Source organism: Artemia franciscana, chromosome 6, assembly GCF_032884065.1.
Source record: "Artemia franciscana chromosome 6, ASM3288406v1, whole genome shotgun sequence".
Lineage (NCBI taxonomy): Eukaryota > Metazoa > Arthropoda > Branchiopoda > Anostraca > Artemiidae > Artemia > Artemia franciscana.
In genome coordinates, this window is record NC_088868.1 from 11,827,370 (window position 1) to 11,855,235 (window position 27,866).

Here is a 27,866-nt window from a genome sequence, read left to right on the forward strand (position 1 = left end):
AACATTAGTTGTGCTTTTGAATCCTTTTAAATCGGGTCTTTTAAATTAGAAGATAACTTTGGGTCCAAAGCCGAAAGGCACATCTCTCATTTTCATGCTAACGTTGGAGCAAAAAGAAGGCTTTTAAGATCTTTGGCAGAATTTTGTTTTTGTCCGAGGGCTTAAATCAGAAAAATGGTTTCCCAGAAAAAGGGTCCTTAAAATGAGCAAGGAAACTTTTTTTTTCTTGTTTTCCTCCTACACGCGATTCTCCAAGGTTGAAAGTGAATACCCATTGGAATACGTAACAAGATTTCCTCCTTTCTCGTTGGCTTAATTGCTCCTTAAGGGGTGTGCCAGAATATCTAAAGACTGTTGACTTCCTTGAACATTACGACCAGATTTAAAGGGAATTTAGCTTTTTCACATGTCTAATTACTAACAGCTGAACATTTGTATTTGGTTGGTTACAAGTCAAATAATAGTTTGGCAATTGAATTTTCACAATGGGCAAAAAAAAACAAGAACAAATAAGGGATGGGAAAACCTTAGACATCGGTAAGTTCTATCTCAACGTTATAGTATAATATAATACTTTTATTCATTTACATTTACAAGTTATATTTTCAAATAGTTCGTGGCAACAAACTGTAGTAAGGAGCGACCCGGCTCAATAGTAACCCAAACCCTAAGAAAAAGAGTTTTGATACAAATTGTTACATCAAAAGAATTGCAGGTAAAATTCTAGTTAATTGACTTCTTGTTATCTCAGAAAGGGTTTAGGTTAGGAAAATGAAACTTTCAGGGATGAATCTAAAGTCTAAGGTATATCCCGGGAAGGTATTTTGAAGCAACTACCTCCACTTCTTCTCCCTCTAGAAGGCCCTGACATTTTATGACCTTTAAAAATATATGTGTTATAAAAGTGAAACCTTGCAAAATAGATACTCTGCTTAATCGAAGTACAACAAAATTGTTTTCAGCTTCATAACTTTGCTCAATTCCATTTAATAAGGTTTTAAAGATATGCAAATACATTTCCTAAATTTTGAAAAGACATATTGATATGGGCTCAAAATTTTACTCAAATAACAGGCATTGCATTTTCAGAACTAAAGACAGAGAAAAAGCAACTAGTAACTGAAAATGAAGGTAAAATGTTGTTTTGTTAAAATTTCAATAGGTATAGATCTGTCATGTAGGCAAATTTCAGGGCCCTCTAGAGGGAGAAGGAGTGGAAGGGGGTACTTTAAAATACCTTTTCGGGACATACGTTAGCCTGTAGACCCCTCCCTGAAAGTTTCATTTTCCTAACCTAAACCCTTTCTGAGATAGCAAGTCAATTAACTAGAATTTTACCGAATTGCATTTTAATGCTGATTTTAAATACATAAGTTTCATCAAGTTTAGTCATACCGGTCAAAAGTTACAAGCCTGAGATAATTTGACTAATTGCAAATTAAGTGTGTGTTTTTAACTACGTAATATTGGGAATATACAACATTCTTCGATGTCCCATTGTCTGTGCATATAAATAGATTGTCAGGTTTACCGACTCTTGAACATGCAACATAAAATTGCCCATGGGAAAAACAATCCGTATTCAGATCTATACCTGGTTATTCTAATGACTGACCTTGAGCTTTGTTGATGGTGATTGCTAATCGAACATTCCCTGTGTCCTCGTCGTCATTTATATATCCCCCTGTGCCCCCGGCATCCCCTTGTAGTTGTGTCCCTGTGTCCCGGTCGTCATTTATATTCCCAGTATCCCGGTCATCATTTGTGTCCCGGTGTCCCGGTCTGTAATTTCTCTTTGAGTGTCCCGGTCGTCATTTATATTCCCAGTGTCCCGGTTTTTAGTTTTCCTTTTCTCATTTATTTTTCAGTTTTTTTCCTTTTTTTAGTTTTTTTTCTTTTACAGTTTTTAGTTTTTTTAGTTTTTTTTCTTTTTAGTTTTTTTTGTAGTTAATACCTTTTTTTAGTTTGTTTTTGTCTTTTTTTCTTTTTTAGTTTTTAGTTTTTTACTTTTTTTTTGTTTTTTGCTTTTTTAGTTTTTTTAGTATTGCCTTAATTTGGAAATTAGGGGAAATACCCCCTAAAAGTCACAGAATCTTAACGGAAATAACACCATCAGATCCAGCGTATCCGAGAACACTGCACTAGAAGTTTCAAGTTCTCTCCAAGCCCCCGAGGGGGCCACCAAAGTCTCTTCTAACGCACATTTTTTCTAAACAGTCACTGGATCAAAATTTTGAGATAGCCATTCTGTTCAGCTTAGTCGAAAACCAAATAGCTATGTCTTTGGGGATGACTAAATCCACCACAGCTCCCGGGGAAGGGGTGGCAAGTAATAAACTTTGACCATAGTTTACATATAGTAGTTGCTAATAATGTACAGACGTTTTCAAGGGGACTTATTTGTGTTAGGGGGGGGGGTGTTTCGAGGGGGGGAGGCTACGTTGGAGGATCTTTCCATGGAAGAGTTTTTCATGAGGGAAGAAAATTTCCATGAAGGGGGTGCAGGAATTACTAGTATTATTTATAAAAAGACAATGAGAAAATAAATATTTTTTTGCAACTGGAAGTAATGATCAACATTAAAACTTAAAGCAAACATAACATATTACTTATTTAAGGGAGTTCGTTCTCTTCCACAATACCTTGCTCTTTACGCTAAAGTATTTTTAGTAATTTCAACTAGTTATTCTACGGCTTTTGTGGTTCAGGAGTCATTTTGAGAGATTTGGGACAAAATTCAAGCTTTAGTGTAAAGAACGAGGAATTGACGAGGGGGCAAACCCACTAATAAACGTAATAAAAATACACAAATATATAAGTTTGTTACCTAAGCTAACTCGTAAGGTGCGTATGTTTATTACTAACAAAAACATTTGTAAAAACAAAAACCTAGTAGCATTTTTAATTAGCCAAAAATTGGGGGGTAACTAGGCCTCTTTTCCCACCCCTCAATCAAAACTATTAGAAAGCCAATTAGTAAAAAAATGTATATACAAATTTTGTTTTATTTATTCATATGCGGTGAGCCAAAATCAAAACGCCTTAATTCAAAAACATCCAGTAATTAAATAAAAAAGTTTCTTTTTATCTGCAAGTAAATAGCGACATTAAAACTTAAAACAAACAGAAATTATTTCATATATGAAAAGGGTTGTCCCCTCCTCAACACCTCGCTCTTTACACTGAAGTTTTGTTTATTGTTCTAAAAAGTAGAGTTGTGACAAAGAGTCAAACTTTAACGTAAAGAACGCGGCGTTGAGGAGGGGACAACCCCTTTCATATACGGAATAATTTATGTTCCTTTTAAGTTTAAATGTCGCTCCGTACTTGCAGTTAAAAAACTTGATTCTATTATTTAATTATCAATCATAGATTGAATGGTCTGCTTCATGCAATTATTCAGTGTTTCTACTTCATGATTTTAAAAACAATTAGATACGGATAAAGTGCAGAGATTTTTTTTCAATTTTATAAGAATAAAATTAGGGGATTAACCAAAGATGTTCTACTACGAAAAAAAAATTTATAATCTAATTATAAATTATAGAACAGACAATATGATTTTTGTCTGGGCTTGAAATTGTCTGCCTTTGTTCTGTGTTGCCTGAAATGCTGAATGCATTGAACATTGTAGGTTGTAAATCAATAGTAAATTTTTCTCACATACCTAACAAATCAATTGGACTTACATTTGCGGAAAGGGTAATAACCCTCTCAAATAAACTTACGAATGGTGGCTATCACTTGCCCAAGTTGAGCACTTCATTTTGACCAACTGTTGTAACTTTTGGATGGGGTAGGAAGGAGACTTGGTCTTCACGAATGGACCTATACCCTTTGTCTGAAAACACATAAAGTATTTTTACCACCCGCCAACAGGTATAGTCAACATTCTCTCAATCACAATTTAATCCATAAATTGCGATTTATCCACCCACCTGGCTAACTTTTTTTACTTGACTTGACTTTATTTACATAATAAACAAAAATAAAACTACTGCAGATATAAATCACTATGCTAGGGAAAAATATGAATTTTGCTAACGCGTAGCGATTAACTACATAAACATTCCTAAGGGTATCCTAAAAAAAGAAAATAAAACATACACAAATGTTCTTAGAAGCATCCAACACTAATTAAAATAATAATGAAAAAGACAAAAGACTATCATTATCTTTCAAATACCCCAAGGGTAACAGCTCTCATCTAAACACAACTGACCTCATATGCTTCAAGATTGAATATGCTTCAATCTCTAGAGGATGCCAATTTTGGCGGTGATAATGTCGCTATGATGCTTCCATGATAGATTAGAATCAATATGGAAGCCGAAGTACCGCAGTGATTTAACTTTTAAAATAGGCTTTTCACCAAAAGAACCTTACTACTTACATCAACAGAATCACTCACTCTACAGAATGTCAGTAAAAAAGTTTTCTTTACACTTCCAGATAAGCTAGGACGATTAAATTTGGCAGGCGTATCAGGGACCAGACTAAATTAAAATAGAAATAGCCGTTTCCCCGATTCGATCATCTGGGGGAGCGGGGAGTGGGGAGATGGTTAATTCGGAAAAATCAGAAAAAATGAGGAGTTTTTAACTTACGAGTGGGTGGTTGGATCTTAATAAAATTTGATATTTAGAAGAATATCGTGTTTCAGAGCTCTTACTTTAAATCCCGACCTGATTTAATTAGATTGGGGGTAGTTGGGGGGAAGCCTAAAATCTTAGAAAACGCTTAGAATGAAGGGATCGGGATAAGACTTGGTGGGAAAAATAAGCACGAATTCTAGGTGCGTGATTGACATAACCGGAACGGGTCCGCTCTCTTTGGCGGAGTTGGGGGAAGGGTTAATTCTGAAAAACTAGAAAAAATGAGGACCAGACCAGATTAAATTAAAAATAGTCATTTCTCCGATTCGGCCATCTATGGGGGGGGAGGGTGGAGGGACGGTTAATTCGAAAAAACATATATCTGTATATTAATGGAACCATATAAAAGCCATACTAATCGTTTTATGAACTCTTTTGTTCTTTTTTTGTAATTGCATTCATTCGTTCGTTATTTATTGACCAGATACTGTTAAAAAAATAGCATAATCTAGTAAAATAAGAATATCAACTGCTTAGTGATAAGGCTCAAACACTATTAACTTTATTAGCATTAAAAAGAAATGAAGGTAACCATATCCAATCTTATTCTAAGACTTTAGAAGCTGGGCAGTAAAAACAAATCAGTCCCTCCAATTAATAAATTTTTCTAATCTCGTTTGTTAATCGGTGTTCAAAAAACTAGTTTTGAATTAAAATTTGAGTTTGATTTATTTTTAAACAAACCTAACGATATAAAGGTGCACTTCATCTGTCCATTCCCTCTGTATGTATTCTAAGATTCGTTAGAACATTACAATAGCTGAAACGCAAAGGAAGTACTCTACCCTGATGTATAGGGTAATTTCTGGCTCTTAAATTCTTAGCTTGTAATTGGGGACTAATGGATGCGAAGAGTCCCTTTGCGGGCCCAAGTATAGAATAATTTATGGTCATTACACCTTTAGCTGGTAGGAAGGTTCCATCACAGCTGAAGTGTCACTTCGGAGGCCGACGAATGGAAGATTTTCTCACCTATAGGGTAATTTCAATGCAACCGAAGTCATTTTAGGTATATTAATAATGTACTTTCTGGTCATGAAACTCTTAGGTAGTAGCGAGGTCCTTCTAGCTTAGAACGCTCATTCTTAAGTATAAGTAAGCACCACCCTCAAATTCTTACCAACTAGTATCGTACTGTCTTTCAGCCTTTCCCACGCCATATTAGTTACGCGCCATTGCAGTTGTGTCCCTGTGTCCCACCTGTAAATATAGATAGATTTATATATGTGTTTCAAACTACGTAAAAATTGCGAATATACAACATTTTTGGCTTTCCCACTACTGGGAGCTTTCCGTTTCCAATTGCCAGCAATTGATCTGAAAATGTTTGACCAGAGTCATCGTTTTGCAATCGGACACGCATATTTGTAGTTAATTTTAATATTTTTACTTGTGCCCATAAATTAGAATTTTTCAGGCAAGCATTCATTTCGTCTGCAGGAGTTAAACTACGTAAAAATTGCGAATATACAACATTCTTGGCTTTCCCATTGTCTGTGCATATACAAAGCCGTATGTACTAATAATGACGTCATATGCAAACGCTCTTTTTACAAACAAACAAACATGCATACACACAACTCGTTTTTATATAGATAGATAGATAGATAGATACAATACAAATTAACTGCGTAAAACTTGCGAATATACAACATTCTTCGCTGTCCAATTGTCGCTGCATATAAATAGATTGTCAGGTTTACCGACCCTCGAACATGCAACGTACAATTGTCCATGGGAAAAACAATCAGTATTAAGATCTATACCACATTTTTCTAATGATTGACCTTGAGCTTTGTTAATAGTGATTGCAAATGCTAATCGAATGGGGAATTGCAATCTTTTAAATTGAAAAGGCAGATCCGTTGGAATCATGGGAATGTAAGGAATAAGAACAGCCTCACCCTCAAAAGGCCCTGTCAAGATTGTGGCCTCTATTAGGTTTTCCATTGTTTTTTTTTACGGCAAGTCGCGTGCCATTGCAAAGCTTTGGTGGGTTGATATTTCTTAAAAGTATTATTGGTACGCCTATTTTTAGTTGTAGCACGTGTGGTGGAAACCCTGAAAGATCTATGGAATTTAAAAATTCAGATGGATAATTAACCGCTTCATTTGGTTCCAAAACTGTGTCGACTGACTTGTAAAGGACTGCCTGGTCTCGAATCTTGGTCAAAACAATATTGTTGATTTCGTGGACGTCTATATTTTTGGGTGCAAGAATCGCTCTTTCACTTAGCCATTTATTATTTTTATAATTTTTTAGAATATTCGGAAATACTTTTTCAATCAATTCATTTTTGGACGTCACTAAATTACAGAAATCAGCAGGTAGTTGTATACGTCCTGAAATTGAGTCTATCGTATCATAAATGTCTTTTTGTTCCGACGTTAACTTGGAAATGTTATTTTGTACATACGACAATAGATCACTCGTACTGTAACTTTGTTCACGATCCAATTCTACACATGTCGAAACAGCAGCGATACGGTTAGGTGAAGGCATTCCCAAATACTGAAGAGGTTTGTTTGCCATACGTACGCCCAAATCTTCTATAATAACTAAAGTGTAGTTATAAATTTCTGATGTAAAATCAAAAGTCATATCTGACGTCTCTAACTGTTTTCGATGGAGTATATCTTCGGACATTTTTGACTTATATTTTTCCCATAACTCTGTAGGAGCTGATGGAGAGCAAGTTGTTAAAATGATGCCAAACAATGCACGAATTTGACTTGGGGTTGACGTTTCGCACGCGTCATTGATGCAGTTATCCCAGTGTTGGTCATTCTCCAATAAATTCAGAGCTTGGCATGCACTACGGTAAGTGTCATGTATAGTACCGTTTACAGTTCTCAAATACTCAAAGGATGTCGGACCGGGTACATTCACCAAAAGCAGGCGTAGAAAGTCGCATTCATGTTGATTGGGGTGAACGGTGTAGAGTCTTCCTATCGTGGTATCTTTGAAGATGGTAGGTTGGCCGTCGACTGACTTACCCTGTTTTCGACGTTTAAATACTTTATTTTTAGTATTCCACGTGTAATACGAAGGCACTTCAGTATACAGCAGTTTTTTTGCAAAAGAATCATTTTTGCAAAGCGAAAAAAAAGCCGTTAATGTTGTATTCGGTGGATTCAGGGCTCTTTGTTGCACGTTCTTTTCCGTGAAATAAACACGTTGACCATTCTGTAAATGTACTGCTAAGTGAACAACAGCTGGACTACAATCGGACACGCATATTTGTAGTTAATTTAAATATTTTTACTTGTGCCCATAAATTAGAATTTTTCAGGCAAGCATTCATTTCGTCTGCAGGAGTTAAACTACGTAAAAATTGCGAATATACAACATTCTTGGCTTTCCCATTGTCTGTGCATATACAAAGCCGTATGTACTAATAATGACGTCATATGCAAACGCTCTTTTTACAAACAAACAAACATGCATACACACAAGTCGTTTTTATATAGATAGATAGATAGATAGATACAATACAAATTAACTGCGTAAAACTTGCGAATATACAACATTCTTCGCTGTCCAATTGTTGCTGCATATAAATAGATTGTCAGGTTTACCGACCCTCGAACATGCAACGTACAATTGTCCATGGGAAAAACAATCAGTATTAAGATCTATACCACATTTTTCTAATGATTGACCTTGAGCTTTGTTAATAGTGATTGCAAATGCTAATCGAATTGGGAATTACAATCTTTTAAATTGAAAAGGCAGATCCGTTGGAATCATGGGAATGTAAGGAATAAGAACAGCCTCACCCTCAAAAGGCCCTGTCAAGATTGTGGCCTCTATTAGGTTTTCCATTGTTTTTTTTTACGGCAAGTCGCGTGCCATTGCAAAGCTTTGGTGGGTTGATATTTCTTAAAAGTATTATTGGTACGCCTATTTTTAGTTGTAGCACGTGTGGTGGAAACCCTGAAAGATCTATGGAATTTAAAAATTCAGATGGATAATTAACCGCTTCATTTGGTTCCAAAACTGTGTCGACTGACTTGTAAAGGACTGCCTGGTCTCGAATCTTGGTCAAAACAATATTGTTGATTTCGTGAACGTCTATATTTTTGGGTGCGAGAATCGCTCTTTCACTTAGCCATTTATTATTTTTATAATTTTTTAGAATATTCGGAAATACTTTTTCAATCAATTCATTTTTGGACGTCACTAAATTACAGAAATCAGCAGGTAGTTGTATACGTCCTGAAATTGAGTCTATCGTATCATAAATGTCTTTTTGTTCCGACGTTAACTTGGAAATGTTATTTTGTACATACGACAATAGATCACTCGTACTGTAACTTTGTTCACGATCCAATTCTACACATGTCGAAGCAGCAGCGATACGGTTAGGTGAAGGCATTCCCAAATACTGAAGAGGTTTGTTTGCCATACGTACGCACAAATCTTCTATAATAACTAAAGTGTAGTTATAAATTTCTGATGTAAAATCAAAAGTCATATCTGACGGCTAAAAAAGAAAAAAGTAAAGAAAAGAAAAAAACTAAAAAAGAAAAAAAACTAAAAAAGAAAAAAAAATAAAAAATAAAAAAAATAAAATGAAAGCTAAAAAATAAAAAAGAAACTGAAAAAAAGGAAAAACAAAAAAGAAAAATTAAAAGCAAAAAAAGAAATAAACAAAAAAAACAAGAAAGGAGAAAAAACTAAGAAACAAAGCAGAAAAATAAGAATAAATCGAGGAAAAAAATGTAAAGGTAAAAAATTAAAAAAATTAAAAAGAAAAAAAGGAAAAAACTAAAAAACATTAAAAAAATATATTAAAAAAAACAAAAAATAGAATAAGATAAAAAAAACAAAAGAAAAAACTAAAAAAATGAAAAAAATAAAAAATACTAAAAAATAAAGAAGAAAAGAAAACTAAAAAAGCAAAAAAAAAAAACAGGTAAAAAACAAAAAAAAGAAGAAACTAAAAAAACACAAAACTAAAAAACGAAAAAAAATAAAAAAATCCAAAAAATAAAAAATGAAAAACTAAAAATTACTAAAAAAAAACAAAAACAAAAAAAGCTGAAAAAAAAGAAAAACTAAAAAAAGAAAAACTAAAAAAAGGAAAAAACAAAAAGAAACAAATGAAAAAAAGAAAATCAAGAGAAAAAAAGGAAAAAAAAAATCAAAAATTCAGCCCAATGGCAATCATTTAAAAAAAAAACTAAAAAAACAGGTTTCAGTTCTATTCCATTTTCTTTACCACTATGTTAGTCAAGTATTCAATAATAAAATCTGTATTAACAGTTAGCTCATTACATTTCTACAAAAATATACTGTTTGTTTGTCTGTTTGTTTTTCTGTTACACTATTCCCAATCTATTGATAATCAATTGATTATTGATAATCAAGAAGGTGCTATAAAGCCGAAGGTGCAAGAAGACGCTATGAAGAAGTAAAGAGCAGCACGGTTATTTGGTAATACAATTCTTAGGCGAGATAATCAAGACGGTGCTATGAAGCCCATACCAATAAAGAAGTACAGAACAGCACGGTTATTTGGTAATACAATTCTTAGGCGAGATAATCAAGACGGTGCTATAAAGCCCATACTAACCAAGAAGTACAGAAGCGTAAAATTTTCGCTGAAAAATTCACCCTTGGAAACTTACCTCTCCTGGAAATTTCCCCCTTGGAAAATTATCCAACAGAAAATCCCCCCCCACCTGACAAATGTATGCATACTTCCCAGTAACAAATACTATACGCAAATAATGGGCAAATCTTTTAACTTAGACGTTTCCCCGGGGGCATTGGGCCTCTCTCTCTTTTTTTTTACTTTTTCTTATGAATCGGACCATTTTTTGTGAGGGGAGGGTTTAAGCTCTGTGCATACCACCCACCCACCCCTCCTATATAAGGCTTTTTGTATTTTACCCTAGAGGTTAAGAGGTTACCCCTAGAAGAGGTTAAGAGCCTGGAAGGGGTTTCAACCTAGTTTTTACTATTTACATGCTAATGTTATCTCCAGTTATTGTAGTGGATATACCGGTACTTTTCTATAGTTCAGTGTTAAACAAAACCACTAATGATTACATTGCCGTTTAGATTTATCATTTAATTAACTAAGTATTGGTCATTGCAGCTTTTAGCATCAACAACTGTTGCTTTTGCTGTCTATTTGAGGCTATTTCTTTGTTTTAGATTGATTCTTTACAGAGACTTCTTAAGAACAGCAAATAAGAGTTGGCCACAATTGCGGCTTTTAACATCAACAGCTGTTGCTTTTGCTGTTGATTTGAGACTATTTTTTTGTTCTTTTTGTATTTTTTTTCTTTTTTAGCTTTTTCAGTTTGTTTTTTTTTTTTTCTTTAGTTGTTATTTTTAGTTGTTTACCTTTGTTTTCTTTTTTTTTTTTTTTCTTTTTTAGTTTTTCTTTTTTTAATTTTTCTTATTTCTTTTTTAGTTTTTTTCTTTTTAGGTTTTTTCTTTATTTAGTTTTTTTTTCTTTTTTAGTTTTTTGTTTTCTTTTAGTTTTTTAGCTTTTTTTTATTTATATATATGTTTTCTCTTTTTTTTAATTTTTTCTTTTTTTAGTTGTTTCTTTGTTTTAGTTTTTAAACATTTTAGTTTTTTAAGCTTTTTTTTTCTTTTTAGTTTTTTACCTTTTTTAATTTTTTTATTTTGTTTTTGTTTTTTTCTTTATAGGTTTTTCTTTTTTTAGTTTTTACCTTTTTTCTTTTTTTAGTTTTCATTTTCTTCTTTATTTTTCACAAGTCATATGCAAACCCTCAAACGAAAATACATATATATATATACATAGTGTAACGGTCATACTTACAACTTATTTTTATATATATAGAGAAAGATATATAGATAGATATATTATAGTATTATATTTACAGTCTTACATTATCCTTGTTACACAACAACAAAAATATTACATACCTTGCGGTGGTGTACTGGACGATTCCTCACCTCAAAAGTGAAGGTTCGCAGGTTCGATTCAACCTGTCGCAAGGATACCCAGTTTGTACCATAGTTTTATATGTTAAATGTAAAACTATCGGATATGTCATTTCTTACATTTTTGAGTAGAATGACTTGATGCCTGACAATCCTCCTGACTCTCCAGACAATCCAGGCATTGCTTAATGCCTGACAATTCTTAATGACTCTCCTCCATACAGAGTTTTTACCATCAGAGTTGACAAAAATTTTTGTCAACTCTGATAGTGAAAAAACTATTTAAAACTATTTAAAGAGTAAAAACTGGTAATTGCGAAAATATTTGAATATATTTTGACAATAGATTAAAGCAATTCAAAAATCTTAAAAAAGAAACCTAAAATTTTGAAGCTTAGTAGTTATAAATTATTGTTATTGTTATAAATCGGATTTGCTTTAATAATCAAATATCGTTGAAAAAACTTCAATACGAAAAGATTGTGTGCGGTTAAAATACAAGGGACAACGAGAAACCATATATAGAAGCCTACCGTGTGTCGCTAGCTGGGGCCAGGTGGCGAAACCACCTGGCATCAGCTAGTATAGATAGATATAAATAAAAATGTACTGTCCGTCTGTCCATTTGTCTGTCACTAAGCATGACGTCAATATATGTGTATATATATATATATATATATATATATATATATATATATATATATATATATATATATATATATATATATATATATATATATTCTAAGAAATGATTTATTCTATATATTCTAAGAAATTTCTAAGAAATGATCTTCATGACCAGCACCATGACTAGGCTCAAGAATAAGCTCTGATGGATATATATTTTTAGAAATATCAATGAAATCCTTACAATTTAAGACCAAAATATCATCTAAATATCTTTTATTATTTGACAAAGCATGTTTTAAATTAATTGGATTATTCTTATCCATCATATATTTATATTCTAGTTTATATTCTAGTTATATTCTAGTTGACTTAAAAACAAGTCAGCTATAAATGGGCTGGCATTCCCCCCCATGGGAATTCCCACAATTTGCTTGTACAAATCACCCCCAAATCTTATATAAGTATTGTATAAAACAAATTCTAATAACTCAAAAATCATATCCAAGCTGTAACATCTCAAGTTAACTGTAGTATTAAAGCAATTTGTCCATATAGCTTTTTTATTATAAATGTCTATTTTTAAGAACCTTTTACTAGATAAGAGGAAAGATTTCTTGATAACAGATTTTAAATTATCAAACACTACATTAAGTGATAAATTAGTATACATTGTCGCAAAATCGAAAGACTCAATTCTTTTAGCTGAAACCATTGTTAAAGAATCTATCACCTGCTGTGAATTATTAACACTCCAATATGGATTAAAATTCGAAAATTTTTTAATACCAGAACAATAGGTTTTAAGTTTATTTACAATTTCCTTTAAAATTAAAGAGAGGTCAGTAACAGCAATGCGGGTTGGACATTTAGCTGCTCCAGCAATATACCGTGGTTTAGGGGGATTTTTATGAAATTTTACAGTCCAATATAGGAAAGGGAACTTTTTATCATTGTGATTTATTTTAATATTAAAATTTTTTAAAAGTATTTCTTCAGTCTTTTCAATTAAATTCTCATCCTCTATATTTACCTTTTCGTAAACATTAGTTGTATGTAACTCCCTTTTTAAGATATCACAATACAGCTTCTGACAAATTATGGCAAAATTATTATTAGCTTTATCCACTGGCACAATTACAAATTCATTCTTTAGATTAGCAATTGCTTGTTTAATCTTCTCATTATAAAATAATGATTTAGTGTTACTATTTTTTAAGTTAGAATATATTTTATTTCTTATTCTACTAATAATTAAATTCTTCCAACATTGAAAACTCTCTTTATTTTTATTCTCTTTCTTACACCACTTATCAATATTTAAATCAAAATCATTTTCCAAGCCATCAAGAACACTCGATGGTTTCAGATGATGAGAAAGACGGAAATTAGCCCCTTTATTCATTATAATTTGAAGATCATCTTGCTTTATTATTGACAAGTCCCCTGTTATAACATGTTTGTAAGTAGGATTTACAAATGGGCCAAGTTGCTTACAATTACAAACCGGTTTCCAATTTATATCACTATCTAGTCTTTTTAGTATTAAATTATGATTAAAAATAGTTTTCCCAATAGTTTTTGAAAATTTATAAGTTAAAACTGGGCTATCAATATAATTCAAATTACTAGGAAGGGCCTGTTTCACATGCCGCTGATTTAAAATTTCTGGTAAATTAATATCTTCAATCTGCTTACAAGTAAAATTAATAGGTAAATATAATCTGTTATCCTTATTACTAATCTTATCGAGCTTTTTCTTTTTTGAAATAAATTTCGTTTTAGTTAGAATGCAAATTGTATCACATATTACTTTAAAATTATAATCAAGAGCTGTATTATTCTTAACAATCCAGAAAAGTTTGATTAAATTCCTCTTGGATAAATTATTTAGACATTTTATTACAGAAATCATATCCCTAGCCTCAAGTAGCTGGCATAGATCTATAGAAAGCATATTTACATCTAATTCAATTTTTCTATTATTTTTCCTATGTCCTCTCGATCGTTTTTTACGTTTAGTAGGACAAGTAAAAGAAGGATGGTCCATAAAACCATCAATTCATTTAACAACAACATGAGACATGTCACCATATTTTGCTACACGATCATTTAGCCCAAAAGGATAAGCTGTACCAAGAGTATGGATCTAGAAATCCTCCTGTTTACGTAGTCTATTATTCTTCTCTTCTTTATTTAAATTTTCTAATTCTAAATTTTCTAAAATTGTGACAGTTATATATGATATGGAACATTTACCATTATTACAATGTTGAACTAGATAGTTATTAGTTTTTTCATTATTAACTGTTGTCTTATGTCCAGAAAATCTTTTATATATCTTATTAGTTGTTTCCCCCACATATTGTAGGCAGCATTTATTACTTTCTAATAGGTAAATTACATTGGTTGTTCTACAATTAACATTACCATGTAACTTGCATGCAAAATATTTATTATACAATGTACTCTTAACAGAAGTCCATGGGACAAAATGATCTTGGCAATTTCTGGTAAATTAATATCTTCAATCTGCTTACAAGTAAAATTAATAGGTATATATAATCTGTTATCCTTATTACTAATCTTATCGAACTTTTTCTTTTTTGAAATAAATTTCGTTTTAGTTTAAATGCAAATTGTATCACATATTACTTTAAAATTATAATCAAGAGCTGTATTATTCTTAATAATCCAGAAAAGTTTGATTAAATTCCTCTTGGATAAATTATTTAGACATTTTATTACAGAAATCATACCCCTAGCTTCAAATAGCTTGCATAGATCTATAGAAAGCATATGTACATCTAATTCATTTTTTCTATTATTTTTCCTATGTCCTCTCGATCGTTTTTTACGTTTAGTAGGACAATTAAAAGAAGGATGGTCCATAAAACCATCAATACATTTAACAACAACATTGGAAATTGCATAAATATTTCGAAATGTTTTGACAATAGATTAATGTAATTTGAAAACCTTAAAAAGGATACTTAAAATTTTGAGGTTTATTATAAATTGTTGAGCTTTAGCAAGCTTGGCACGTGGAGATTTCTTTAACTGTCAATGTTATAGAATGTTACCAAAAAGCAAAACCAGGCTTGCGGTTCAAAGAGAAAGGGCCAGATTAGGAATGTACAATTTACGTCAACAAAGGCGTGTCGAGAAACTACCAGAGCAACGCGAAACCAGAGTTATTGCTGAAAGAGAAAGTAAAAAAAGAAAGCGTGTCGAGGAATCACAAGAGCAACGTGAAAACAGGCTTGCGGCTTCAAGAGATAATGCTAGATTAGGAATGTACAATTTACGTCAACGAAGGCGTGTCGAGGAACTACCAGAGCAACGCGAAACCAGACTTGCTGCTAAAAGAGAAAGTGAAAAAAGAAGGCGTGTCGAGGAATCACAAGAGCAACGTGAAAACAGGCTTGCGGCTGATAGAGAAAGTAAGAAAAGAAAGCGTGCCGAGGAATCACAAGAGCAGCCTGAAAATTATCGCATGGCATTCAGGTACAGCCCAGTTGATGTTATAGTAGATATGTTCAAATAGGGACTATGTCTAAAATTTGTCCCTATTGCAAGGCCTTGAAATTTAATGGTGAAACAATGGGAATGTGTTGCGCCTCAGGGAAAGTTAAACTTCCTCTACTGGCTGCAACCCCAGAGCCATTGAAGACTTTGCTTACTGGAACTACGTGTGAGAAGTCCCTTTCTATTATTTATTTATTGCCTTATATTATATTCTATAATATAACATACACTATACGCCATAGCTATACGACATATAATTTTACGACAGGCTGACATCCTCAAATTCTTGTTTACCCATTATTTACCAGTTTTATTTTTAGACGGGTAACCTTCACCTACGATCAAGTTCAACAGGCTGACACCTTCAAACCCTTGTTTACCCAGTTTTATTTGTCTGTCCGTATTTACTTTGAGCGTTAGATAACCTTCAACCTATAGTCAAACTCAAAGCTTTAATTGATTACAAAACCGGACCGGAGAGGGCGACCCTTAAAAGTGAATGTTAGAACAATATTCGGGGAGTTCTGATTCACAATTTCTGGACGACAGATAGATATAACAACCCTGCTACTTATATTTGGCTTATCGTTTTTCCTCTTGGACCAGCATTCTTTCTTGGATACTAGCTTTTCAATTAATACGAGGGACAGCCTGTCGTGTGTATTTACAAGATCTAACGTAAGTTTTTCATTTTCCAGATTTATATTTCTTTGCCCAAGCAAGGACTTTTCATCAACGAGAAAGAACTCTCCAGCTCAACTTCTTTCCACTTTATATTTCTTTACCTGTTTTTTTACATACTCCTTCTAAAATAAAATTCCTTGTCTTGAGAGATTGTGACTTATAATAGGACTTAGGGAACAGATAGACTGTTGCCATAGTAGATAGAAAAGTGAACCTATTCGCACATTGAATACTAGTGACACGCTACCATAATTCAAAGCACTAGTATTCGCTTACTCACCCCAAAGGGTGGGATCTTACAAAGTGGTGGCTAGCGGTGTTCTTTTCTGCTCTATGGTGGCATTCTTACTGTTTTCTATCTATTTTTTTCATTTGATTTTTCCCCCTACAATTTTTTCTTCGCCCGAGTCGGCTCATTTTTAGCAAAGGAGATTCCCATATTCCTATCTATAAGCTAGAATTTTCTTGTCTATAGACTAATGTACTAGTTTCACCAAGTACGATAAGTTTTCCTCATTAATTTATGATTTTAGTCTCTTTGCATTATCCATAGATCATTTTTTTTTGCATTTTCTTTACTGTCTGTAACATCAATAGATTTTTATTGAATCATTCTAAAATTAACACTACATATCTGTCTCCTAATACATTTTATTGCTTCTTGTAAGGATTTATGATGTCCACCGGAAATTCAAGTAACCCGACAAATATCCCAGATAATTCTCAATTAGCCTATCAACAGGTCCCTTCTCAAATAACCCATCAGATGGTAGTTGACCCTTTTTCACACATTCAAACTTTAACAAAACCATCGGAAGTAAAGACTTGGATAAGACAACTTAAAAGCATGAAGGCTACTCTAAAATGGGACGATGATTATACTTTAGTTATGGCGTCAAACACCTGTAGAGGAATTTTTCAGCGGTATGTGGACGAAATAATTGAGTCGGGAAACACTTTTACGCTTGACGACCTATGCGAAAAATTGTTAAGAAATGTAGGTGCTAGAAAAACCCCTCGGCAATGTCTGCAGGCAATAGTAGAAATGAAGCAAAAACCAGAGGAAGCTGTCTTTGAATTTTATATGAGATTAAAGACGGGAAAGATAGATTATTGTAAAGCAGAAGGGTTAGACAACTCAAAAAGTATAGATGCATTTGCCTTAGTCGATTCAATTGTTCTGCAAGCGTTCGAGACGGGGCTGCGGAGTGAGCTCCAAGAAGCGGTTAGGTTAAGACAAGATGATTATGATAATCTAGACGAAGCACTCGAAATCGCCCAAACTATCGAGTCAGTAAAATCTAGCCTCAGATCTAACAGCCAAATGGACCAATTTGAATATCTTACGGCAGGGATCGCAGAAATAAATATTAGTAGAACCAGAACTCCCCATGGGCAAGCAGGAAGGGCTGCCCGTGGTAATAGCTGCTCAAATCAATACAATTCTTACCAGCAGGGTCCACGCCAGATGACCCGGCACTCAAATACGAGGAATACCTTTTTTCAGTCTAGAAATTATCAAGGGCCACGGGGATTGCATTCACAAGGTCCAGGGAGGCACTATGAAAGAGATCCCAGAGATAGCTATAATTATTCTAGGCCTAGAAGTCATTTTGATCAAAGAGGCTGTTCTACTCCACATTTTAGAGGTCGACTTAATTCAGGGCTCAATTATGAAGAAAATAGATATTTTGTTAGGAGCGACCCGAATAGGAATGGTAATTACCACGGTGCTTTTAACTCACACCGAGGATCGCAGTTTAGTGGTGGTCGTTCCGATTTAGCTTTGAATTCCCCTTCGCGAAATAATTATGAGGGCAGGTTTGAAGGTCAGAGAGGTCGAAATTCTAATCGGTCTCAACAACAGATTGGTAGAGGTCGCGGACAGATGAGGGGTCAGAATAGTTATCGTGGGATACCTGCACCAGAGCGTAGAAATGCCCGTTTTCAGGAAAATCACCGAGAAGCTGGTTTTATGGCGGAGAATTATGACGATCCGAGTTTACCTTTCAACCCTTTTGAAGATACAACCAATTACAATGAAGATCAATCTTCCCCCTTAGACGGGTCTTTAAACTTGAACGCCAGGTTCCGGCACTAACGGTGGAACCGGCATTTTCCCCTTCAAAACCGTTAGATGTTTGTTTTGTCAGTTATATAGCTAGAGACCAAAAGCGAAAACTCGAAAGTCAAGGTTTTCCATTTTTACACAAGGTTAAAGTCAATAGCCTAGACATTTTTTGTTTTGTTGACACGGGCTGCAGTCGATTATTAATTGGGTATGATTTATTCCGAAAAATTCTTCCAGCACAAAATTTAATATTCACTGGTTCAAAGGTAAAATCACTTTCTGGAGATTTTCTTGATGTCGCAGGAGAAACGGAAGTACTCATCACTATACCAGGTTTTCGCCCAGTTCACTGGCTAGCTCTTGTAATTCGTGGATTATCGTTCGATGTAATGTTAGGGTACGATCTTTTGCGTCATTTAAATTGCTACCTTGAAATGGCCACTCATACGATTCTTCCTAATGATCCTTCAATTTCGTTCCCAGATGAAATGGACTTTGCATTTTTCAGTTCTGAAAATTTGGCTCGTGGCTGTATTACATTGGCTAAGAAGACATCTATCCCTCCTCGTTCTATGGTCCATTTAGATTGTCGTGCTAGGCCAATGGGTCAGGAGCTTCCTGCAGGAGCAGCAATTCTTTTCACTCCAGCAAAAGAAGAATCATCATTACATCCTTATGCTCTCGAGTACTCCGGGAATAGGTTTCTTATTCCGTATTTCAACAATAGTGGGGACGTTAGAGAAATTTCTAGGAGAGAGGTTCTTGGTTACTTTCAGGAAATCGACGAAAATAGCCTTAGCCAAGCTTTTCCACTGGAGGAATTTTGGAAAGAAGGAGACGCTATTCTGGCCGCTTACACAAATTCTGAAAACACATCGAAAATAGAAGAACAAATTGACAAGGTAAAGTTGGAACATTTGGATCAAAATCTAAAGGAAAAATTACGGAGGCTATTGGAAATGTACGGGAGAATGTTCGCACAATCAACCTACGACGTTGGTCAAAACAACATTATGGAAGCAGAAATTGACATCAACCCAGACGTACCAATACACAAGGTTAAGCAGTTCAACCTCCCATTGCTACAACAAAAGGCCTTAGAATCCCATGTTCAGGCTATGTTAAAGGCGGGCATTATCAAGCCAGGAAGAAGTCCTTACCAGTCTCCAGTTTTTATCATCGCAAAACCAGTTAATGGCGTCATTCCAGAGCGCAGTCAACTGGACGTAACAAATTCTAGATTCCTGATTGATGTCCGAAACGTGAATCAAGCTATACGTCGATCAGCGTGGCCTCTGACAAGGGCAGATGACATCTTTAGCACCCTAGGTTTGTCCGGAGCTCGTTTCATCTCTATTATCGACGTGTCGCATGGATTCTACAATGTCAATCTTCACGAAAAGAGCAAGAAATATTTTAGCTTCTCTTCCCCAGTTACAGATCAACAAATTATCTTTCAGCAACTTTCACAAGGAGCGTCTCCATCTCCACAGATTTTTCAGGAATTTATGTCTATTCCGTTCGAGGGAATGCAATCTTTTGTACGTTTTTACATCAATGATCAGGTAATCTTCAGCCAATCCAAAGACGAGCATCTCACTCACTTGGAAAAGGTATTTCAGAGATTGACAGAGCAGAACATACGAATAAAAAGCACAAAATGTCAATTTTTCACAAAGAAAGTTTCCTTATTGGGTTTCATCATCACACCAGAAGGAGTGAAACCACAGGAGAGCAAAATCAGAGAAATTGTACAGTTGAAACCTCCACGCAACATCAAGGAACTTCGTAGTTTTCTCGGACTCACTGGATTTTACCGAAGATTTTTCTTGAACTATGCTAAATTGACCTCCTGTTTTACACGGCTGCTTCGCAAGGACACAAAATGGGAATGGGAAGAAGAGCAGCAATCCTGTTTCAATCTTTTGAAGGAAGAAATCTCTAAATCAGTCTTCTTGAAGTTTCCTTACCATGACGGCAGACCATACTACATCATTACAGACAGCAGCAAGGACGTATCCGCCAGCGCTTTGTTACAAAAGGACGACGACAACAGGTGGCGACTGATTTCCACACACTCAAGAGTACATAGTCTAGCGATGAGTCGATCTTGCAACTTCACTAGAGAACTTTTCGCAATTGTTGATGGATTAAAGAGATTTTCTTACGAGATTTTTGGAAGAGAAACTTATATACTGACAGACTGCAAAGCCATAACTTACATGCAGAAGTCAAGAGATGTCGACTCGAAGCTTTATAGAATCAGTGTCATGTTGTCAGACAAAAACATAAAATGGCTCTATATTAAGGGGAAGCTCAACCCAGTTGATGTATTAAGCCGACCACCAGACGACACGCTTCTTCAAACTCGTCCTTTCTCACTCGCGGAGGAAGAAGCAGAGTTTATGGCAGCGACGGTACAGACAGAACCAACGTCGATGAATTCAACTTCACCGAAAGGAAGTTTAGACTTTCTAGGTTTGGAAGGTCAACAGATTAGGAAGTATCAGATGAATGACGTAGAATTAGCACCAATTATAAGCTTAATGCTTCAGCACGGGACAAATGATTACGCGAAATTTGAATTTAGTAGCACAAATGGGGATGCCCTGCAAAGACAGGAAGACCGGGACGCCGGGTTGAGATTTAATAAAGATAGAAATGGCAAAAATAGCCATATTACAGTTAGTCCACAGGACCATGACTCCTTAGGAGAGGCTGCTAGTCTCCAAGACCAGCCTGATTATATTGATACTCCGGAAAGAAATGAGAAATTAAATAATATGAAAGGAAATGAATGTATATTTATAGATCCACAAATAAATCCAAGAAAGCTTGAAAAGTTGCTGTAAAAGTGGAATATTGTGCCATGGCTGCAGAAGGAAGTTGACAGGCTCATTTTGTGGGAGAGGATCTTGTATCGAATGCCGCCACCGGAAGAAGGCAGAAAATCAAATGCGCAAAGTTTACAACTGATGATTCCTAGGTGCCTGATTTCTGGTGTTTTACAACTGTCGCATTCACATGTCCTCATGGCCGCCCACCATAACGCGGAAAGAAGCCTAGTCAAACTAAGAAATTTCTGCTATTTCGACAAGATGTCGACACATATGAAGAATGAGGCTCAGAATTGCCATATTTGCATGCGTAGAAATATTACCCCCAAAGTTGTGCCCGAGCTACAAAAGAATGTCTCCGCTGAAATAAGCTTTGAAACGTGGTGTTTGGACACTTTAGGTCCTTTGCCTTTGTCTGGAGGCAACAAATATGTCGTTGTCTGCGTAGATGTCCGTACTTCCTTAGTTGTCTTAGAACCCGTACCTGATGTTACTTCAGAGACTATTTGTAAATTTTTACTGCGTCGTGTTATTTCTTATTTTGGAATGTTTCGTTTTCTATTGACGGATTGTCACGCGGCTTTCCGCTCAAGTCTTTTCAAACGACTCATGAGTTTCTTGAAGGTGAAGAAACTCTTCACCAGTCCTCGAGCTCCCTCCACGAATGGAGCAGCAGAGAATAAGGTCAAACTCTGCAAACGTCTAATTTGTAAATATATTGATGTAACTTCAGGATCCTGGAGTGAATTTATTTATCTGTGTCAATTTATTTTAAACAGTTCGATCAGTCAGCCAAGAGGGTTCTCGCCCTATGCCTTAGCATTTGCTCATGAACCTATTAATCTCCTTGATATGCAGATCTCACGACCTCGACTCCAGGTATATCAAGATGACGAGGACTATGCAGTCCAGCTTTTGAAGGAAATTTTCACTACCTACCACATTTCCAGCAAGGTCCTCCTACAAGAGCGAGGAAGACAGGCAGAACAGTTTAATAAGGGTTGCACCAAGGTCCCTTTATTGTCTGTTGGAAGCGTAGTCTACATCAAGGATGACACAATAAAACCTGGTACCCCAAAGGGCGTTAGTTTTCGATATATCGGTCCATACTGTGTTTTGCAAGAAATGCATAAAAATGTATTTCTTTTGCAGTCCTTACAGGAACCTTATAAAAGGAGAATGGCCAACATCCGGTTACTTAAAGTTGTTGATGAGAGTCAAGTATTCCTCTCAAAACATCCAATATTTTCTAAGGGGATGGAGAAAGCTTTCCCAAGTCAGACGGAGCCGAGTAGTTCTTCTAACGGATCTACAACAAATCCAACAATGAGAACATTCGCGCTGCGCTCTGGAAATATATTTTCAAGAAAGCCAGAGGACACTAGACAACAACAAAATAATTTAAATAACACCGATAAAAACATCCAAATGGCACAGGATAGCATCAACACCCGACCCCCAGCCCAGAACCAAAATTGGGAGATTCCATCGCAGTCAGAATGCAGTCCACCATCAAACTCTAGTCTTTTCCACAGTATGCGCGAGGATAAAGGAGAAAAGTCAGATGAGTCTGTGGACGGTCCAGATGAACCCACTATCTGTCAGGAGAAAGGGTTACCCATCGTCGAAATGGACGATACGGGAACAACTTCAACCCCTAATCGACCTAAGCGAGGTACATATAAACCGGCTGGCTTCTACAAGCTTAGTCCTGTCTCAATACGAGGTCGTCGATTCTGAGAAATAGTCTTGGTTGTTGTTTTACTCTCATGTCATTTATTAGTAGGTTAGGGGTAGGTAATTGGTAAAGGAAAAAAATTCTGTTGGTTTTTCGCATTAGTTCAATAGTCAACTGTTCAGAGAATGGCTAGAAAAAAAGTCCGAATACTCACTAGGTCAATTTTTATTGAAGATTGTTCATTCAGAGTTCCATAATACCACATTTCCAAAGTATGGTGACTTGGTTTCACATTTAAATCCTTGTATTAGTCAACGCTCTTGGAAAAAAGGTTAAGTCGGTGCCTAGTTTATTGGGGCCCTAAAACGATTTCCTTCATTGCAGGACTCTCGGCAATCGCACAACTCTTTTCTGTGGAATGTGGTCAAAATGGCTCTTTATCCTTCTCGTCTCAGAGGTATCCGGCTCTGTCAAAGATCGAACTAAAAGTTTTGTGTCACAAGGCATGGCTTTCCGTAAGGTAGGAAAAATGACCCCTACTAGCGGAAATTATAAACTCATTATTCACGTCAATATCTCGCAAATTAACGAAGGGTTAGATGCAATCGGAAATAAAGTAAGCAATAGTACAAATGAAATGTTGGAACAATTATCCTTTGGTTTAAACCCAAAAGGATTAAAATCACCTGCACCAACAGCCAAACGCTTGTTCGAGCAATTCCACGAAAGTCAAATTTTAGGATCCCAATTAACTAACTGGCCTAGATTCCGCAATGAATTTGCACAGAGGGTCATCACCAAGCGCAACTCTTTGCTGGTCGAGGTCCAGCTGGCTGAAAAAGTCTTAAATAGCATTAGATCTCTTATGCAAGTGAAAAGAAATAAAATTCCCAGAAGTTTAATACCTGGTCTTGGCAACATCATAGGTTATGTCGCTGGATTAGCCACTGATAGTCAGGTTCAGGAGGTACAAGAACAACTAAAGGACATAAAGAAAACAAATGACAAAGTTTCACATTTCTTAACCTCAGCAACTAGCATTATCCATTCTTTAGAACAGGATGTCGTAAGGGTTCAGGAGGACACTTTTAACATAGTTAATGAAACTCTCCTAGCTTTCCAAAAATCAATAATGGACAACCAAAAAGAAATAGTTAGCAATCTAGTTTTCGGAGTTGCATCACTCCAAACAAACTTGGAACGTGTCGCATGGCATTTAACTGCAGAAATCCGCAACCTGCAACATCGGTTATACGAAATTTTACATGCAGTTATGACTACATCCCTAAAAGGTTTTCCGGTGCAGCTATTAGACCCATCCGATTTAAGTCAAATTCTGACTAATATTGTCCAATCCCTCCCAAATCCCTATGCGCTAGCCATTTCTTCTAATGAAAATCTTTTGGACCTGGTTAAAATTGTAAAATGTGAACTCATGTCAACTTCAGAACAGTTAATAGTTGTGTGCTATTTACCACTGAATCGAATAGGCAGTGAATTTAACTTGTATGAAACAATATCAGTACCGTACAGAATAAGTGACTCCCAACATTATATTAAAACTCAACCTTCTTCCGACTTTTTTGCTGTAACAAATGATGCTGATTCATACCTGTTATTGAACCGTTATGATTTAGAATTTAATTGTGTATCCTATAAACAGAAAACCATTTGTGATAGCCATATAGTTCTGAGAAAAGCTAGCTTCAAATCATGCTCATATGCTGCTTTTACAGAAGATACAAGTGCAATTAACCAGTTATGCGAAAGGAAGGTAACAGCGTTCTCCTCGCCATTTGCAGCTGTTTTAGACCAAGACACCTATGTCTTTGCAAGCCCTACGTCAGGACCAGTTACCCTGAATGTTGTCTGTCCTGAATCAAATTTATTTTTAACTAATCAAACTTATAAACATTATTCAATCAACGTTAGTGAAGCCCAAGTTTTTTCTATCAACAGTGAGTGTAAAATTAGTCATTCGTCTTTTATAATTCAAGATTTTTATAGCCCTGTCACTTCGTTTCTTGCCAAATCTTTTTCGCCCGTATCAGAGGTGGAAAAGCTTATTTTACCATTAGATCAAGTTACGTCAAAATTTACCATTAAAGAACTGAATGAGTACTGGCAAGAAAAATTAATATCAAAAACTAATAGAATTGACAAAACTATTGAACTTCCACTCGAACTCTTTTTGACGAGCGAACCAACCAGTACTCATCCACCGTCATTAACACCAATTTTTATACTCTTAACTATATTAACAATTGCAGTTATTTTATGTATGTGTATATCTCTGCATTTATACAGAGAACTTAGTAAATATTCTGATACAATGTTTATGCCTATCCAAAATCTGAGGGAAGAAATTCCTCCAGAAGAAGGAGCCTTGTGAAAAATTTATCTTGTGACTAAATGTTCAAAAGGGGTTGATCGAAACTGAAGAAAAATTTGAATTTTTAGCTGGGAGCCTACTATACATAAATAAACATTAAATAAGGTTTCAGGGAGGAATTTGGAAAAGAGAAAACAATTACTTCGATATTATCTCCCCCCCCCTTCATATTCATTACTTGCTCTTCATAGCTTAGCCTAAGTTATTAAATTTCCCACGAGGGTTATTTACATTCTTCAAAGTCGAGTGATTGACAATTAAGGGTTATTCAAGAACCTCATTGCAAAAAGGGACGTGCTACCGTTACCTGGCAAACGAAAAAAAATGCACCCCTCGGCAAAGCAGTCGATATATTATGTGGTTAGTCAACCCTATATTTTGACACCATATACAGATTTGCATAAAACCCTTTCTGTCTGCTCAGGCATGCCGAGCTTATATGACATAACAAAGGGGTCAACACTCTGACGAATAGTACGTAAGTATAAATATACCACAATCGGGAATTTTCATAACTAGACTAAAAGAAGTATATTCGTAGAAACATTTTTTTACCGAAGTATTTCAAACTCTTACGAAAAGTTCATATCAGTAAAGATATTTGGGGTATTGCACCAGGGAGATTCATTTAAAATTCAGCTTCGAATAACCACTAACGTTAGTAAAATTTGTGTAGTGTACCGATTTTAAAGAAAAGAAAAAAATAACCCTTGAAAAAAAGAAGACACTGAAAAAAAAGGAGAATGCTTGAAAAAAAAAAACAAGACTGGAGAAAAAAAAATTAAAAAGAATGATAACTCCGGCGATCCAAGAAAAAAAAAACAAAAAAAGGAAACAAGGGATAAACAGATTTTTTATCATCTAATTCAATTATTTCCTGATGTTCCTTGTGAAAGAATTTTGTTCTGTCAAAGATTTTGTTCTGTCAAAGATTTTGTTCTGTCAAAGATTTTGTTCTGTCAAAGATTATGTTCTGTCAAAGATTATGTTCTGTCAAAGATTATGTTCTGTCAAAGATTTTGTTCTGTCAAAGATTAAGTTCTGTCAAAGATTCAGTAGTGTTCACTTTATGTATTTGTGTAGTGTTAATCCTTGACGAGTCAATACTAATATTGACAAGAACCAATGTTTTTCGTAGCTTTGCCTTAGTGAGGGTATATCATTGTATAACCATATATTATATGCTGTGTAATGAGTTCTTGTTCGACACAAGTTTAAATTCTAAAGTTGACATAAGTTCACACACAAATCAAAGTGACTAACTTATAGAGCAAATAATATTAAGGGAAGAAATGGATAAACGTGATGACATGTTTAATCACTTTACTAATACATCGTACCTCTCTTATAATTATTCCAAAACTATATTGAATTCCCTTGGACAAAGTGCAAAAAAAAAAATCAACAACAAAAAATTCTTTTTCGTCATGTTTTTATCATTTTCTGTTTGTTTGTTTTTTTCTTGAAATCTTTCATTTCTTGAAACCTGATGGGTTAGGGTGTTATAGATATTTTTTTTCCAGACACTTCGATCTTTAGTGTTTAATGTTCAATGTTTTATACCCTCTATTTTTCAGATTCTTCTCGTATAGTAGATACCAAGATGATACAAAATTACACCAGAATAGTTTTCAACAACACAAAGGCGGCTTGTTGGTGTAGCACCGAGCCGTGCTTTTTCGAAGCTGGGGAGTATGTGAGAAGTCCCTTTCTATTATTTATTTATTGCCTTATATTATATTCTATAATATAACATACACTATACGCCATAGCTATACGACATATAATTTTACGACAGGCTGACATCCTCAAATTCTTGTTTACCCATTATTTACCAGTTTTATTTTTAGACGGGTAACCTTCACCTACGATCAAGTTCAACAGGCTGACACCTTCAAACCCTTGTTTACCCAGTTTTATTTGTCTGTCCGTATTTACTTTGAGCGTTAGATAACCTTCAACCTATAGTCAAACTCAAAGCTTTAATTGATTACAAAACCGGACCGGAGAGGGCGACCCTTAAAAGTGAATGTTAGAACAATATTCGGGGAGTTCTGATTCACAATTTCTGGACGACAGATAGATATAACAACCCTGCTACTTATATTTGGCTTATCGTTTTTCCTCTTGGACCAGCATTCTTTCTTGGATACTAGCTTTTCAATTAATACGAGGGACAGCCTGTCGTGTGTATTTACAAGATCTAACGTAAGTTTTTTATTTTCCAGATTTATATTTCTTCGCCCAAGCAAGGACTTTTCATCAACGAGAAAGAACTCTCCAGCTCAACTTCTTTCCACTTTATATTTCTTTACCTGTTTTTTTACATACTCCTTCTAAAATAAAATTCCTTGTCTTGAGAGATTGTGACTTATAATAGGACTTAGGGAACAGATAGACTGTTGCCATAGTAGATAGAAAAGTGAACCTATTCGCACATTGAATACTAGTGACACGCTACCATAA

At 35.0% G+C, this 27,866-nt stretch overlaps 1 protein-coding gene and 1 long non-coding RNA gene across 5 annotated transcripts in view; one reads left to right on the forward strand and one right to left on the reverse strand.

Moving 5' to 3' along the window:
• Positions 1–27,866, reverse strand: part of LOC136028053 (uncharacterized) — a 90,332-nt gene that overhangs the window by 25,822 nt on the left and 36,644 nt on the right. The gene's annotated exons all lie outside the window — the stretch shown is intronic.
• Positions 15,269–27,764, forward strand: LOC136028052 (uncharacterized). Of its 4 annotated transcripts, none has more exons than XR_010617725.1 (3): positions 15,269–16,416; positions 26,978–27,096; positions 27,629–27,764. XR_010617725.1 is itself a non-coding variant. In XM_065705647.1 (2 exons), the coding sequence occupies exon 1, from the start codon at positions 23,427–23,429 to the stop codon at positions 25,398–25,400; it is 1,974 nt and encodes a 657-aa protein (XP_065561719.1). In that variant the 5' UTR covers positions 22,619–23,426; the 3' UTR covers positions 25,401–27,096; positions 27,629–27,764. The 4 variants fall into 4 exon arrangements, 2 of the variants coding, with proteins under 2 accessions (XP_065561719.1, XP_065561718.1); XR_010617724.1 differs by having other exon boundaries at positions 15,272–16,416; positions 26,978–27,092; XM_065705647.1 differs by lacking the exon at positions 15,269–16,416 and having other exon boundaries at positions 22,619–27,096.

Bases quoted from the DNA above. Each gene is read 5' to 3' on its own strand.
- LOC136028052 (XM_065705647.1), top strand. From the start codon at position 23,427: ATGTGGTCAAAATGGCTCTTTATCCTTCTCGTCTCAGAGGTATCCGGC.